This window comes from Mytilus galloprovincialis, chromosome 13 (genome assembly GCF_965363235.1).
Source record: "Mytilus galloprovincialis chromosome 13, xbMytGall1.hap1.1, whole genome shotgun sequence".
NCBI lineage: Eukaryota > Metazoa > Mollusca > Bivalvia > Mytilida > Mytilidae > Mytilus > Mytilus galloprovincialis.
Genome location: NC_134850.1, coordinates 57,079,290 through 57,095,961, shown reverse-complemented (window position 1 = coordinate 57,095,961; position 16,672 = coordinate 57,079,290). Strand labels below are relative to the sequence as shown.

At 32.3% G+C, this 16,672-nt stretch overlaps 1 protein-coding gene and 1 long non-coding RNA gene across 2 annotated transcripts; both read left to right on the top strand.

Moving 5' to 3' along the window:
* The first annotated feature begins 4,014 nt into the window (after positions 1 to 4,014).
* LOC143056018 (uncharacterized) lies at positions 4,015 to 7,115 on the top strand. Its single transcript, XR_012972206.1, has 3 exons — positions 4,015 to 4,200; positions 6,084 to 6,172; positions 6,608 to 7,115. It is a non-coding gene; the product is annotated as an uncharacterized LOC143056018 (long non-coding RNA).
* Positions 7,116 to 11,750: 4,635 nt separating this feature from the next.
* LOC143056730 (perlucin-like protein) lies at positions 11,751 to 15,658 on the top strand. Its single transcript, XM_076229882.1, has 5 exons — positions 11,751 to 11,958; positions 13,125 to 13,222; positions 13,879 to 13,971; positions 14,365 to 14,388; positions 15,412 to 15,658. The coding sequence occupies exons 1-5, from the start codon at positions 11,907 to 11,909 to the stop codon at positions 15,637 to 15,639; spliced, it is 495 nt and encodes a 164-aa protein (XP_076085997.1). The 5' UTR covers positions 11,751 to 11,906; the 3' UTR covers positions 15,640 to 15,658.
* The last annotated feature ends 1,014 nt before the right edge of the window (positions 15,659 to 16,672 follow it).

Genomic DNA, 16,672 nt, shown 5'->3' with positions numbered 1-16,672 from the left:
CAGGTATTCCCCATGGTATGTACACTTGTTTTAAAATAGCTTCTCGTTCCGTGCATGCATGCATGAACTATTTGACACTGCACGTTAAGCAACCAACAATCTGTCAATCAATCGATTTTATAGAAAAGATGTATCATATCTTACATCAAAACAATGTATAAACACCACCCGTTCATCTTTTTCTACAAAATGATAAATGTGCAGATCACACTGCTGACATTACTAGACCACATATATGACACTTCGTCTATACCTGAGGCTGTGGATGGGGGTTTACAGAATAGAGAATAATGAACAAAAAAATAGAAAGAATAGTAAGAGAAAAACGGTTTAAATTTGACCCCATCCTGACCCTCGTACCTGTGAGAATGTATATATAGGTTGAGGCCTTGCCCTCCATGTATTCAAAGTAAAGCATTATTTTGATTATGAAACATTGTGATTAGAAACGGTTGCTTTTTTCCAATCGATCTTCAAACCCTATGCCTTGAGTCTGGGTGCTAAAACCGAAATATCGATTTATTAGTGTTCAACGTAACTTTCAGCACAATATTGTTCATCTCGTGGTTATCAAACTGTAATGGTGGAGAAAGACGGAATGCCAAGAGAGAATCTAAGATTTTTGTCGTGAAAACTGATAATTATATTCAATCAATATACTAAACCCCTAACGGGAAGAATTTCACGTGAGGCACCCGTCGTATTGGTCATGTTATTACAAACTCGGTAATAATTCGGCGGGTCACATTCCTGAAAAGGGAACGGAATTGTAGTTACGACATAAAGAATCATTACTTAATAAATGATACTAAACCACTAACGGGAATGATTGTGCCTGATATTCATATGATGAAGACATAATCTTTCAATCAGTTTAATTGAAGTCTGGAGCTTGCATGTCAGTTAACTGCTAGTAGTCTGTTGTTATTTGTATATTATTGTCATTTTGTTTATTTTCTTTGTTTACATCTTCTGACATCAGACTCGGACTTCTGTTGAACTGAATTTTAATGTGCCTGTTGTTATGCGTTTACTTTTCTACATTGGCTAGAGGTATAGGGGAGGGTTGAGATCCCATAAACATGTTTAACCCCACCGCATTTTTGCGCCTGTCCCAAGTCAGGAGCCTCTGGCCTTTGCTAGTCTTGTATTATTTTTAATTTTAGTTTCTTGTGTACAAATTGAAGTTTAGTATGGCGTTCATTATCACTGAACTAGTAAATATTTTTTGGGGGCCAGCTGAAGGACGACTCCGGGTGCGGGAATTTCTCGTTGCATTGAAGACCTGTTGGTGACCTTCTGCTGTTGTTTGTGCTATGGTCGGGTTGTTGTCTTTTTGACTCATTCCCCATTTCCATTCTCAACTTTATTTTTTAAGATTGCATTTGTACGCAACTGCCATGTGCGAGGTTTGAACCATCACAACCTCAGGCCCCTAAAAACGAAAAGATCAAGAAACAAAAAATCGCGTGCATGTGTTTTTAAGGTAATATTATATATAATTAATTATATATTGTTTCAACTTATAATCAAAAGTGCATTAATCGTGTTAATTGTAATAGAAATTTCAACAATTTAAAAATATGTAAAAGAACTTTAAGGCTAAAAAATATATAGGCGAAACAAAAATATGGATATGTTGTTTGGTATCCCATTCTCTTCAAAGCTAATGATAAATCTGTACATTGTATATGCTTCATATCCAGTGGCGGTAACTTGACTAATATACCTCGATTTTTAGTGAGTCGAGGAGGAAACGGCATCAGTGCGGACAAAGATACTACGGGGGGGGGGGGGGTTGATTAATTATACAACGAAACCCTCGACTAAATGAGCTTTCATCGTTTTCAGATAAAAAAAAATTAAGGAGACGATTTTTAAGTTTGCTGAACGTGATGTGGCTAAAATTACGTGCATATTCAGGACTTGAACAAATTAACAATAAATCCAGTAGATAGGTTCGTAATGAAATCTCTTCATTGACTTTGTCTTGTGTAAAAAGCTTTCTTGAAATCCCCGCGGGTTTAATCAACTTTGAAGTACATTTGTAAGTGCTTCGTTCTTTCATAGTTTATATTTTTTTTTAGTTAATTCGCCATTTATTATTTTAAAATTTACATATGAAACAATAACCCGGATAAATCATTCCAGAACCATGATAGTGCTTGTATTTTATAAGAGAATAACGAAATTAGAGAATTATATTATTTAGATTGATAACCATGATGGAGCAAAGTTTTAACCACTTTTTTATGTCCCTTTTTACCATAAGAGACTCCGGTCATTATTTATATAAAGAATGACGAGGATGACGATAATAACGATGTCTGATGTCCAGTGGTAGCTTTTACATACATACACCCAGAATGACAACATGCTTTATGTTATTTTCACGTTTTGTACTAGACAAACTGCGTCAGATTTTTTGACGCGTTTTTTCAGAAGATACAAATAACTTTGTAAGAAGACATGCCACTCTGCCAAGACACATTATTCTAACTTCAATCGTACCAGTCTTCAAATGCTTTCATTACATATAAACGAATGTTTTCTTAACCTTCATTATTTGTTTGGTAGGAGCAATGTAACATATAATATCATGGAAAAGCTATTCTTTTTTTACGGAAAGCAGGAACAATAAGCTAATATAAAAAAGAAGATGTGGTATGATTGCCAATGAGACAACTATCTACAAAAGACCAAAATGACACAGACATCAACAACATAGGTCACCGTACGGCCTTCAACAATGAGCAAAGCCCACACCGCACAGTCAGTTATAATAGGCCCCGATAAGACAATGTAAAACAATTCAAACGAGAAAACTAACGGCCTTATTTATTTTTAAAAAATGAACGAAAAATATGTAACACATAAACAAACGACAACCACTGAATTACAGGCTCCTGACTTGGGACAGGCACATACATAAATAATGTGGCGGGGTTAAACATGTTTCTCTCACAAGTAAAAAAACCCTAACTGTAAGTTTACAGTGCAGTATTTCGGACGTCAACACAAAAAAAAAAAAAACAGCATGCAAATATATATATGGGGGATAAGAATACCATTATTTACACATCAGACTGTACTAATTATATTATAACTTTGGATACACCAAACTAGGTACTTCATATCTGAGTAACAGGCAATATACGCCCTCAATTTTATAAAATTAGTTCATAACTATTTGTATCATTTATATTCATCTGTCAAATGTGTGTGTTCTACAAGGATCAGCAGTCCTTACCCTTTCATTTGATATCTATATAACTTACAAAAAATTATTCTGCATATAATAAAGTTTGATTTAAATACGTAAGAACTACTTTGTTTTAAATACGTACTTCTTTCCTTTTTTTTGCGTGCCCAAAATGGTGGTGTAACATCTTACGAAGTCTATTCAAATTGTTTTTGCAAACTATTTCACTCTGGCTGTTGCTAGTGGTCGTCTTACATTTGCAGTGTGGTGAGATCCTTTTTGTTGCATGTTGAAGGTTTAATATGACTTTGAGCAACTAAAGCGCGTTCCTTTGCTTATTTTGTGTACGTGTTTTATAATATGCTTATATTCATTTTGTGTCACGGATCGATACCCAATATTCTTTTGTTTTTCTATGGAATAAATGTTCCTATACAAAAAAAAAAATATTGGTATATTCAAAACTTCGATTTTTTTTAATAACGTAAATGATTTTTAATTTTGAGAACTAAACGAAAAAGATAATTGTAATATAAAATCTTACGATTCTTTCTTCAAACACGATTTGTTATCATATGCTAATTACCCATATCATATTTTAATGACCACATACTGTAGCCATCGTGATCATATAAACCTAATAAATTATAAACATCCGAATGTAAAATTTCGCACGATAGATGACAAACAAACGACGGAAATTACATAATAAATTCACAGCGTGTGCATTTGACTCTATCTTAATATATTTGTCAGTACATAGATAACCCGAATAATCACGTCTTTATATTACGTTCACTTCGATCACTCCATGAACCATTTCCTCGTGAAAAGTAGTGGATAGGGGGCGCTGAATTATTCGAGTTAGTACATGGAGGAAAGGTCTGTTTCGAATGTTATTCAAAGATTAGGAGCGACGATTCAATGTCCGTTTGTGTATTGTATTTGTCGTGGTTGAAACGGCACCAGGAACATATCAGGATAGACAACAGAAGTTTGTAAGTATTTATTTTATGTATTTATATATTAACATAGATATTATAAGCCTTTCATGTCTTCTGTTGACAAATTTTCATAACTATGCACTGTTTTAGTAGACCACAGATGTCCTTTTCGAACTAAAAGAACCTCCCTGAAAAAACACACCTCAGTCGAATCTTTCTTCTCAAATGAATGCCCGAATGGTCATCAAATTAATACTTGTTATGGGCAGGCATTTTCGAATAATTTTTAAAAAAAAATGTATTAATTCTGACTGCAAGGAATTTTAAATGGTAAATAATATACATTGTATCTCGAGGGAAATGTACACACTTTAACAACAGTAAATTTTTCATAAATATTATATAAAATAGTAAAAGTGTAGCATATATAGCATGTGTATTAACGATTAAACTCTCAGACTGGAAGAAATATAGTCCAGCATGAATACAAATTAAAGGGTCCTTTCAGGAAAAAAAAATTCTCAGAAAGGTATCTCTTTCTTCAGAGGTTTATATGAAACGTTGATGTCTGTTGTGCAGTGATTTGTTTTTTTTTTGCCTGTATGCGAGACATGGCATGGTAGGTATTGCAACCAAGCAACGGCGGCGACGATGGTGTACACTATTTGTTTGAAGCATTATATTTTATAAGTTACATGTAGACAATCTAAATGCTTCATACCTTATGTTTCGAAATTTCCGTCTGTCATATGTCATTGTCCCGGCAACCTCATTTTCATGGTTCAGTATCTGCTTGATACATTTTGTTTTGTTAAATGAAAAACTCACTTATTATGAGTAATATGATAACTTTGTTTGGTATATGGGTTCCTAGCAACATTTACATGTTCGTCAGCTAGGTACATGTAGGGTTAACCTGACCTCGACCTTATTCCATGGATCAGTTATCAAAAATAAAGTAACTTAAGCAAGACCGTATCTACATTGTAGATACTATAACTACATTGTAGTAAGTCATCTATATTTGGTGTATGGATTATTGAAATGATTGTAAGGTGTACATATCCACCCGACAGGTTCCGTCTGACCTTGGCCGCAATTTCATGGTTCATTGGCCAATGTATAGTGTTTGTGGTTTGGTCTATTTCTCAGATACTTTAAGCAGTAGGACCACTATATAGGGTGTATCATGTATGGAATCATTGTCAGCTGGAAATGTCCGTCTGACAGGTCTCAATTGACTTCGACTTCATTTTTATGGTTCATTGGACAATTTTTAGTTGTGTCATACATTGTAGTTGTGCATTGATAAAGTTAAGTATACCTGATAATTGTACTAAAGACTTTCAATATGATTTCAATGATAAGTAAGACAAAAGCGAGACATTTGCACTCATATTTTGGTAATAAAATGTGTAAAGTGTTGACTAAACTACATGTACCTTATTTTCAATATATTTTTGTATCAGAGTGCTGAACGCGCATCTTTAACGTTTTGAGAGGAAAATGAATATTTTGTTGAAGGGAGAATGTGTTGGGTACATTACTCACATTTTTACCTGAGGAAGCTGCTGTTCCTTTTGGAACATGTCTTACTTGTTTTCTGGTATGTTAAATGAGATAGGTAAAAGTATTGTTAACACCAGTCCTGTGTTTTGTTTGAGACTTAATGAAACCTGATTTTAATTGTTATTTGTGTATTCAGTTCGTTGTCTCCTAGGCATGAACCACTCATCTGTTTTAAGACTCTATGATTGATTGATTGATTGATTGATTGATCATGACTGGCTGAATGTCCAATGGCAAATATTACATGCATATTCAGGAAGTTGGGAATGATACATGCCAATCCTGATAAAAAAAAAAGAAATATGCCTGAAGAAAAACAATAACAGAGTAAGTGTTCCTGTATTTTAAACTTCAAATATTTCTTGTAGAGTGAGAAAACTGTTATGAAACACCAGCAAAAAAGACTAGATTGTTATTCAGTCCTGACTTATTCAGTTTCTCTGAAGATGAAGATTAGGTATGTAATAATGAGGTTTTAATTTGATAGATTGTTGACTTTTAAATTGTAAAAGTTTAATGAGTTACTGTAAGTTAATCCATTTATTGTATAAATTAAAATTCAATAATTACTGTTCAAGTGCATAGCATAGCCATCTTTATCTTGCTGTATCCAGAGGCAATAGATATAAGAAGATGTGGTATAGGTGCCAATGAGACAACTCTCCATCCAAGTCACAATTTATAAGAGTAAATCATTATAGGTCAAAGTACGGACTTCAACACAGAGGAAGACTATTATTAATTACAATAAAGAGAGTGAATAATATTATATAAGCAAAATGGACATCTTAAGTAAGATTAAAAGAAAGACAGACAATTTCTTTATCAAAGATTATAAATTTTGGTATGGTTTTTTTTGAAATTGTTTTGAATTTGTCGTTATTTCTTTCAGATCAGGCCTATCCAGAAGCAAGAAAAAAGACAATTTTTAGCACGTGCATCTACAGAGAGAGACATGTTTTAAAAAACAGATACATTTTCAATTTAAGAAAAACCTGTTGAACTTTTACTATTTCTTATCTGTTTATTTTACATTTATATATTGATATTTTTTTTTTCTAAATTGCTGCACAGTATTTCTATTCAGTCCCACATAACAAAATCAGCTGAAGAAATTGGTGTTTTTATATTTCAAGGGAGTGTCCTTTTGCATTGTTGATAGCAGATATATGCATTGTCTTAAGTTGGGTTTATAAACAGTCACATCGCAACTTCAAATAAAATACATTTTTATGAATCTTACATGTAAATAGACATGAAAGATAGAAAATTATATAGGAACACATTTTTTTCTGACCTAAATGTTTTTCAAGGTAAAATTATGTGAACATATCAAATATTATCAAAAACACCGCTGGTTTAAAATAAAATTATTCTATGTAGCCTAAACAAATCATACAGATCGGTGTATTTTTTCATAAACAAATTTTATATATTTTTATAACCAGAATAAATTTATTCTGTGTCTCAACCTTAACATAATACACCAGTTTCACATTTAACTGCGCATGTCTAATCTAATTAGCAAAACTATGAAATCACGCGATAATTCTCGAGAGTTTATCAACTGGGGGCTAACGGTTGTAAGCAGTGACCATTAAGACTTGGAAAAACAAGCATCTGATTGAGTGTTTGCGTTTACATTTGGGTCATTTCTAACAACATGAGCATCATTTGAATCAAAATATAAAATTTATATTGACCAGACAACTTTAATTATTAACAATTGACACAATAAAAGATTTTAAAACGGACTACTGCTGTGTTGTTGATTGAAGTATTATATACGATCTGATATGCCGCCTGGCTTTATATTAATTGTACCTTTAAATGTCACGAATTCACGCTGAGATCGTTCACCTAACGGGAAGAATAAATTAGATAAATAAGCGGGGCTCACTTCATATACATAGTATAAGGTCATAAATTAAGAAGGCAATTAACACCTTGGCCATGTGGAATCCTCGTTTCACCTTGTATAATCTCACCAGGTGAAAATTGATAAAACGTACCCTTTTCTGTATAAACAGTTACTGAAAAAGGGCGACCGTTTGATAATTCATTTAACTTTTGTACACAATTATTTCCTGTAGTTTGTGTTGCAGATCATTCTTTTCCATCCTGCCTAGGTCATAATTATTTATTAGGAAATTAGTCTAAGAATATTATTTTTCTACCCCCCCCCCCCTTCTGAAAATCAAATGGTCATCCCCTAGTACAGATGTTTAAAATGTTAACCCTGGTACCTTATTAACACTGATATATCATGGCCAGTGTGGTTAATGCCACTGGGAATATTTTAATAATTTAGGAGGGGGTCATTCAGCATTTGATCTTAATTTAAGGCATACATCGCTTGTTGTAAATACAGGATATTCAATTACTTTTAATGGCACGAAAAATGATAAAGTTGACAATATGTAGAAAATTACTCGCCCCGCTGGCACTGAACCTCTGCTTAGACGAAATCGATCATGAACATAGCTTAGAAATTAAAATGATATTGAATGCATTGTATTATAGTCCGATCTTTGAAAATTGAAGATGAACCTGTATTTCTGATACGTATTTTAAAACTGCCTTATATCTCACTTCATTTATATCATGGCCGTCTAAAACATCATTGACGCAGAAATATTTGAAACAAATGTACATACAAATAAGCAGATGTGGTATGAGTGCCAATGATTCAACTGTCGATCAGTCCATGTCACAATGTATCAAAAGTTTAACAACTATAGGTCAATGTACGGTCTTCAACACGGTACCAGGGCCCTGTCTACTACGTGTCTATTACAATCAATAGGAAAGTGTTCTATATGTTTTTCTTTGTTGTGATGTTATGCTATTGTTTCAGAAAAAGGGAGAAGGTTTGGATCCATTAAAACGTTTAATCCCGCTGCAAATGTTTGCACCTGTCCTAAGTCAGGAATCTGATGTACAGTAGTTGTCGTTTGTTTATGTAATATATACGTGTTTCTCGTTTCTCGTTTTGTTAATATAGATTAGACCGTTGGTTTTCCCGTTTGAATGGTTTTACACTAGTAATTTTGGGGCCCTTTATAGCTTGTTGTTCGGTGTGAGCTAAGGCTCCGTGTTGAAGGCCGTACTTTAACCTATAATGGTTTACTTTTTAAATTGTTATTTGTATGGAGAGTTGTCTCATTGGCACTCACACCACATCTTCCTATATCTATTAATGTTATATGCCATGTACGCTAAACAGGATAAAACGCATGGTGACTCCATTTTTTCTGTTGTTTTCTGAACGCATTTTATAAGAGCTATTTTCTCACATTTTACTTTGGAATTCTATCATTTGTTTTACCTTCAAATATTCATATAATGATACTTTTACCTTAAAAATGCCTCTGTTTAATCCATACAAAATGCTTCATATTTTCACAGCGTATAGCTTGAAAACACTCGGTGACCTATCATTGTGTTTTTCATATTGTTAGCATATCACAATAATTATGTACTACATCTTTGACAAGAGTATGTAAGGAAAAATTCTATCAATTTTCGTTGAACATTATATATTATATACTCCCCTACATTGTACTACCATTATTGGAAATTTCGATTATTTAGCAGTGCCGGTATCATGTCCTTGTACCCATAAAATTTCATGCAATAGTCACCATAACAGTAACCTGTATTTTTTTAAAAGAAAATTAAAAGTTCGAGTCTATGATACTAAACCTATATGTAGACCGTAAAAACCCTTTACATGCATGTGAAGAAGATGTAAAAAATATTTAAGAAAAACTGGAACAGAACTGAAATTAAATGAATTTCTGATGTTTAGGCTGTTTTCTCTTTATCAAAATATTTTTCTCTTTTCACGAAAAATCAAACTGACATACAGCAATGTACATAACGCAGTAATTATAAGCGGTTGATTTATTATTGTGTTGCTAAATATCAGTAGCCCCCTGTCACGTATGATATCGTTAATTATCGCGAGATTTAAACTCAAACGCGCAGAAGATTTCGAGATCAGCGTTGATTAGTAGCTTATGTGAAACTGGTCTATTACTGGACTATCAAAATAAATTTATTATATAGATCATAATACTTTTAATCCACATTGAATGTAGAATAAGTTTATTCTGTGTCTCCACCTTAATATAATAACTGTACTTTCAGAATAAATTTATTTTATATATTATTATACAAGACAAACATCACATTGAACATAGAATAATTTTATTCTGTGTCTCAACCTCACCATACAGATTACTTTACTTTCAAAATAAATTTATTTTATATATTATTATAATCATAAATCACATTAAATGTAGAATAAATGTATTCTATGATTTTCTAGAACTAATAATAGATATTAAGGCTCTATATAATAAATTTATTTTATAAATGATCATATACATAAAGCACCATGCATTTAGAATAAATATATTCTATGTTGCATCCTTTACAGAGAGTTGACTAAAAATGGACAGCTAAGTGTAGAATTCAGTATAAATTTATTTTGAAATGTAACAAATAAAGTCTAATATAACAGAACTGTCTTTGTTTTTTATGATTTTTTCTCAAATACATGGGTTATAGAATAAATTTATTACGTTCTGGTCCAAATTTAGCCTCTAATTGCACTTGTCAGACATTAGAGTGAAAAAAGAGGAAAATTGGTTTTTTCCTTTTTTATTCTGCTCTCAGTTCTATATAGATTTTTTAAAGTTCATATTTCACTCTGAGAAACATTGTTATAAGAGTGATTTTTATACTTGCAAATTAAATAATATCTGAATAAAAATCCAGATGTCTTTCGGTAAAGACTGATTTCGAAAATACTAACAAATGCGTTCACAAAGAATGTTCATAGTCCCTCAGTTATCATGAAAACACGGTAACAGTCATACCCAGGGATATTAATGAGAGAGACTCTCCGTGATGAAGTTTATTAAAAAAAATCATAATATAATTATGTTGTAAAATAACTCATGAAGGTATTGACAAGTATTAATGGTAAAATCGCCTTTACTAATGAGTAAGCTAGTCGGTGATCACAGCTGTATTACATTAGGAGCAAGCTGCCGTTTATATCCATTAGGCACCTATAAAAGGCATCCGTTCGATGAAATGTAATTGTTGGCATTTAACGATTGATTTGATGAATTTATATTTAACTTTTGTTTACATTCACAATGATAATGGCTGATAAATAACGATAAAATCTTGCGACAATAGAAGTCGTTTACGATGTCTGCAGATTGAAAACAAAAGTAAATAAGAAATTAATGTCTTAGTTGAACTGAGAAATGCACCGTGGTACCAAGTATATCACATAATCAAAACAAATTATAAATGGTCGAATGTCTTTACAAAGCTATACTTCTGGATGGCCATGGAAACAGAGGCAGATATTGGCATAACTCTCTACTGCACCAGTTCACATATACTAAGACTCATATGAGCTTTGCAGCAAAATGAGGGAGAAAATACCAAGTATATCCTATAGTGAAAATGATTAATGACTGGATGATCAAGTGAGTCTCAAAGTGAACTATGGAACAATAGGTTGAACATTCGTGAATACAAAAAAAAAATAATACAAAAAACAACAAATAGCCGCTGAATTGATGAGAAAATTATAATGATATTCTTCTAAATACAAAAGGAAAACAAGTGACAACTTTATTTTGAGCAAAAGGCACTTCATACAACATGGGAAGGTCAGTTGCTTCCAATTTGCATAAACCAACCAAAAGAAATAGTATGCATTTCTATAATGATTCCTATGAAAATCAGTTTAAATAGAAAGGCTTGTTTTTCAAACTAAGAAATACTCGGCAAACCAAACAATGATTTAATTTAAATGTTTTAAACATGGATTAGGATTGATCTGTGTATTTGTTTTAATACGCACATTCCAACTAATCAGCGAGACAACAACAGCTGTTCTACAGGTTTATGCTTTTTATTATTACAAAGTTGTTGTCTAGAACAAACTTTGTTGCTTGTTATGTACACAACCAACGATGTCTGTTGTCATTTTGCTTATAGTCTAATTGAATGAATTGCCAGTGTTAAAATGAATCCTATAACTTGTACATATAAACCAGAACAATTTACGTTATCAGCTTATCTTAATGATTTAAACGTACAAAGCCGTGAAATAGAAACCCACATATAGTGCAATCTTCACACCAAGGAATGAATTACTAATGACAATATACAGCATGTACTTTGGTATATTTCTAATTCTGGGATTTATAGGTAAAGTACAAGTTTATTATGTAGAAAGAATGCTGATTTCTCAAGGGAGATAATGTTCATTTCGTTAATAACCTATTATTTTCTTTTTAAAGTGATCTAGTAAGCGGATTTGTCTAAGTAATCTTGTCTAAGAATTTTTAATCAGGTAAGCAATTATACTACGGAGTGTTTGGATTAAGTGACATATTCCCATTTGAATCCACAAAATTCCATACCTTGAATAAAGTTTAAATTAAATTGTCCAAAGTTAATATATCTACGAGTATGTAAAGAAAACTGATCAACTAGACCAAGTTTTAAGTATGTCTGGTGCGCGTATCGTCTCTACGAGTCTCATCAGGCGTTATGGTCAGAACAGTTAAAAATACGTATATAAAAGTTAACTTTTGAAATTGAATTTTCCTAAAGTATACAAGGAATTCGAAAACTTGAAGTGTTTTCAATATACATTATACGACTTCAAGATAATTCACAGTCTCAATTGTATGCATGCCAATTCTAATACTCCTTGTTACTCGGTTACGTTGTTGTCTCTTTTAAACATTCCCATTTTACATTCTCAATTTTAATTGCTATACATCTCCGAAATACATAAAATATATAGTAGACTCAAAATATAAGTTTGAAAACCTAATAGTACTATAAACGTCATGTCAAATTAATGTAAGAACAAGAAGATGTGATATGGTTGGCAAACTTTCCACAAGACACAAAATGACCAAAAAATTTACAACTATATGTTACATAGCGGCCTCAACATTCAGCAAAACCAAAATTACATAGTCGGCTACATAAGGCCCCGACACAACAAAACACGACCACAACTGACTTGCAGGCTGGCTCATGACTTAATCTAGTAAGATAATTCGTAACATTTATGAGAGTTTGAATTTATTTTGGCTTATTTTTAACAGAACTTGTCAGTGATTTTGTTCTAATAAATTACAAGCCTGTGATATTTGTTTGGCATAATGTGTAAGGAGCGCGATACAACGATGCTAGGCAATAAATAAAGTCTTGCATGTCCATATTAACAAAAGAAAAAAGCGTCGAATGATTTTGTATCAGAAAAATTGACTAACCTTTTATAGTAAAGAAAACTCGCTGATAGCAGTCTAAATACATCGAGTATAGTGATACAACTGAAATTTTTCTGTTATATTAAGAATTCATCAGAGCGCTATGTCCAACAACAGGGTGGACACACGTTGGTGATTCTTGCTACTTTTTCAACTGGGAGAAAATGTCGTGGTCTGAAGCTATGGTAACTATCTCAAGGTTATTCTAAATATACTAATAATTAAATATACTGATACGGGTTTGCAAAGATTGAGTTTAAATTCTAAGCAAACAATTTGGAACCTGAGAATATTTATCTATATTTTATATATATTTCTTTTGATTTATTACTAGTTGTTTTATCTTTCTTTTTTTGGAAGGCATTGTTTCTTGCGGAGGACGTATATTTTTTTAAATTACTATCATATGCATTATAACTTGATTGACACCGATTAGGACTGGAGATATTTTTGGGAACCTTTCATCAAGAACCTAGTGCTAGCCTGATTTCTATTATTATTTTTTTAATCACGTGTGACGTACACATGTCTTTTTATTCGGTAATCTTCTCCGAACATCGCGTGTCGATCGAACTCATAGTGTTCTCTTTAGCAAAATAAGTAAAGATCAATCAAAACTTGTTTTCTTTTATACTATTGCGGAACTTTCAAGAGCTTCATTATCATCAAGAAGTTCTTCCAACTCTTCATAATTATGTATTTACAAAAAAAAAAAAAAAAAATGTAGACGATTTTTTTTTCTCAATTATCTGCCTTCTGAATGTGTTATGTCGTAAAACTTCATTGGAATAAACATTTTATTTTATTTGTTACAGTTTTCAAAATGATATATTTTTTTAAGGAATGGTGCAAGTCAAAAGGTGGTTATCTAGCTGAATTGAATAATAAGGAAGAAAACGAGCAAATACAACATTTGGCATCTATTCGACACCAGGTATCTGTGGTATTCTTATGTCTGCTTTCAAGTGAAAACTTGTCCATCGCAGATTATCCTATTTTGATCGTTAACTGAAGTCTAAGTTTAGTTATTGTTTATGTTTGGTGTGATGTTATTCCTACACATCAGTTCATTTGTGAACATGTGTAAAATATCTAATGTGTCACAAAGGAAAGTATAACCAATAACACAATATTGATTTAAGAATAAATTTGCACTGAAAACGATGTTCTACATAATCTATTTTTTCACCAATTCTTTCTTACGTGTGGACACTTATCATCTTTAATCCGTCTTACTTCAAATGTTGGTTGACTTGCCAAGATTGTTGTTATTTCTTCCATTTGAATTCGGGTTTTCTGCGTATCTGTATTTTTATTTTTCTTGCAGCCAAGTGTCACACACATCGGATATGTAAGTATTAGTTAAATTACATTCAAAGTATACCCTCATCACCACCATGACTATCAGTAAAAATTTATATACAAAATTAAATGATTGCTAATGTATAATTAATATCTAAACTTACAGACTGTTAGTTGTCCCGATTGAATGTTTTTTTCACTAGACGTTTTGGGGTCCTTCATATCTTGTTGTTCGATGTAAGCCTGGCTCCGTGTTGAAGACCGTATATTGACATATAATAGTTTACTTTTACAAATTGTGACTTGAATGAAGAGTTGTCTCATTAGCACTCAAACCACATCTTCCTATATCTATGTAATATATCTTGCAAGACAAAACTGGAAACTTCATCTAATAAAAAGTAAAATCACAAAAAAACTGAACTCCAAGGAAAATTCAGAACAAAAAGTCCCTAATCAAATGGCAAAGTCAAAAGCTCAAACGCACCAAACGAACAGATAATAACTGTCATATTCCTGACTTGGTACAGGCATTTTCTTAATGAATGAATATACATAAAAGAACTAAGATTGCCCTTTTGACTATGAAGGATACTTGTCTCTTTGGTATTCATACCTCATCTCTTTATTTATAAATTTCACAAAGAATAATAATTGAGAAAGTTATAAAAGAGCAATCTTTAATTTCTTAACAGTTTCGACAAGTATCGCAGCAGCAAATAGAGTTTTAGCGGTAAATGGAAAATATAAGTTACCAGCTCCTTTTTTGTTGACTGCACTGTATGGTTGAGATCACTTTGGCTTAGAGGATTGTTCTACCTTTTAAATTACACACAATTAATGGGTTAACGACGCTTAAAGATCAATACAGCAGTGTCCAGTCAATATAAAGCAGTTTAATAACTTTGTCCGTGTCAATAATAAACTATAAAACGTATTTAAATCTGCATTTAGTTTATTAGGATAAATGGTGATTTCTCGAGGGAGAATTACATTGTTTAGAATAATGATATAAAATAAAATAGATATCAACATGACATTGCCTTTTACTAGTTTGTATTATGTTTTGCAGGAGTACTACTGGTTAGGCGCTCGTGATATGAAAACTGAAGGTCAATGGGTATGGGAAAACAGTGGAACACCTGTAACCTTTACTGATTGGTGGCCTGGAGAACCAAATATTGACGACGCCACTATTGAAGACTGTTTAACATTATTTAGTTCGCTAAGATTCAAATGGCTAGATAATGACTGTCAGAAATTGCGGAGGTCTATCTGTGAGATTAAGTTATCAAACTAATTAAAACTTTTAAAGTTGGCTTTAGTGTGTTATTCTGGTTATATTCCAACTTTTTGGAATTTTGGATCCTCAATGCTCTTCAACTTTCTATTTGTTTGGCTTTATAAATATTTTGATATGAGCGTCACTGATGAGTCTTATGTAGACGAAACGCGCGTCTGGCGTACTAAATTATAATCCTGGTACCTTTGATAACTTTTATATAGTCATTAGGAACGTTTAGAATAAATTTTTCATGTTATATTGTACCACATTCGTATTTAATTATAATCCTGGTACCTTTGATAACTATTTTTAGTCAAACTAGTTTTAGTCAAATTAAACTTGGGTAGAAAAAATAAGGGGCGAAAGATACCAGAGAGACAATCAAACTCATATATCGAAAAAAAAAAAAACTGACAACATCATAAAAAAGAAAAAGACTAACAGAAAATAATAGTACACAACATAGAAAACTTAAGACTAGGTAACACGAACCCCTACAAATTGGAAGTGATCTTAGGTGCTCCGGAAGGGTACACAGATCCTGCTCCACATATAGAACATTTCCTTGACAACCAATGTTAACAACAAAGACTGCAGACACACTGTAGAAACAAAACTTCATTAATGTCGTGGTTCCGAGCTTTTACTCGTCGTGATCTGTCAAAGAGACAATCAAAATAAAACAGTCGAAGAGAAATAGACAAAACAATGACATTTAAAAACTACGAACATACACACAGCATGCTCCCAAACACTAAATAGAAAACTAAAGATTGAGAATGGCATACCCCACAAAAATTAAGGATGATATCAAGATAGGTTAGCGCACCCTGCTCTTTTGTGATACTATGTCATGTTACTCAGGATAAGTTCCAATTCGGGGATGAGTCTAATTCATGATATTACTGGAAGACAAATATTACATATTCAGATGCTATTTCATAATTTTGAATTACTTATACAGACACTATCATCTTTATATAGTAACTGAAATGCTAGCTTCCTTTTATTGTTCATGAGAAGCTTTAGCGCAAAGTCTGTCTAATAC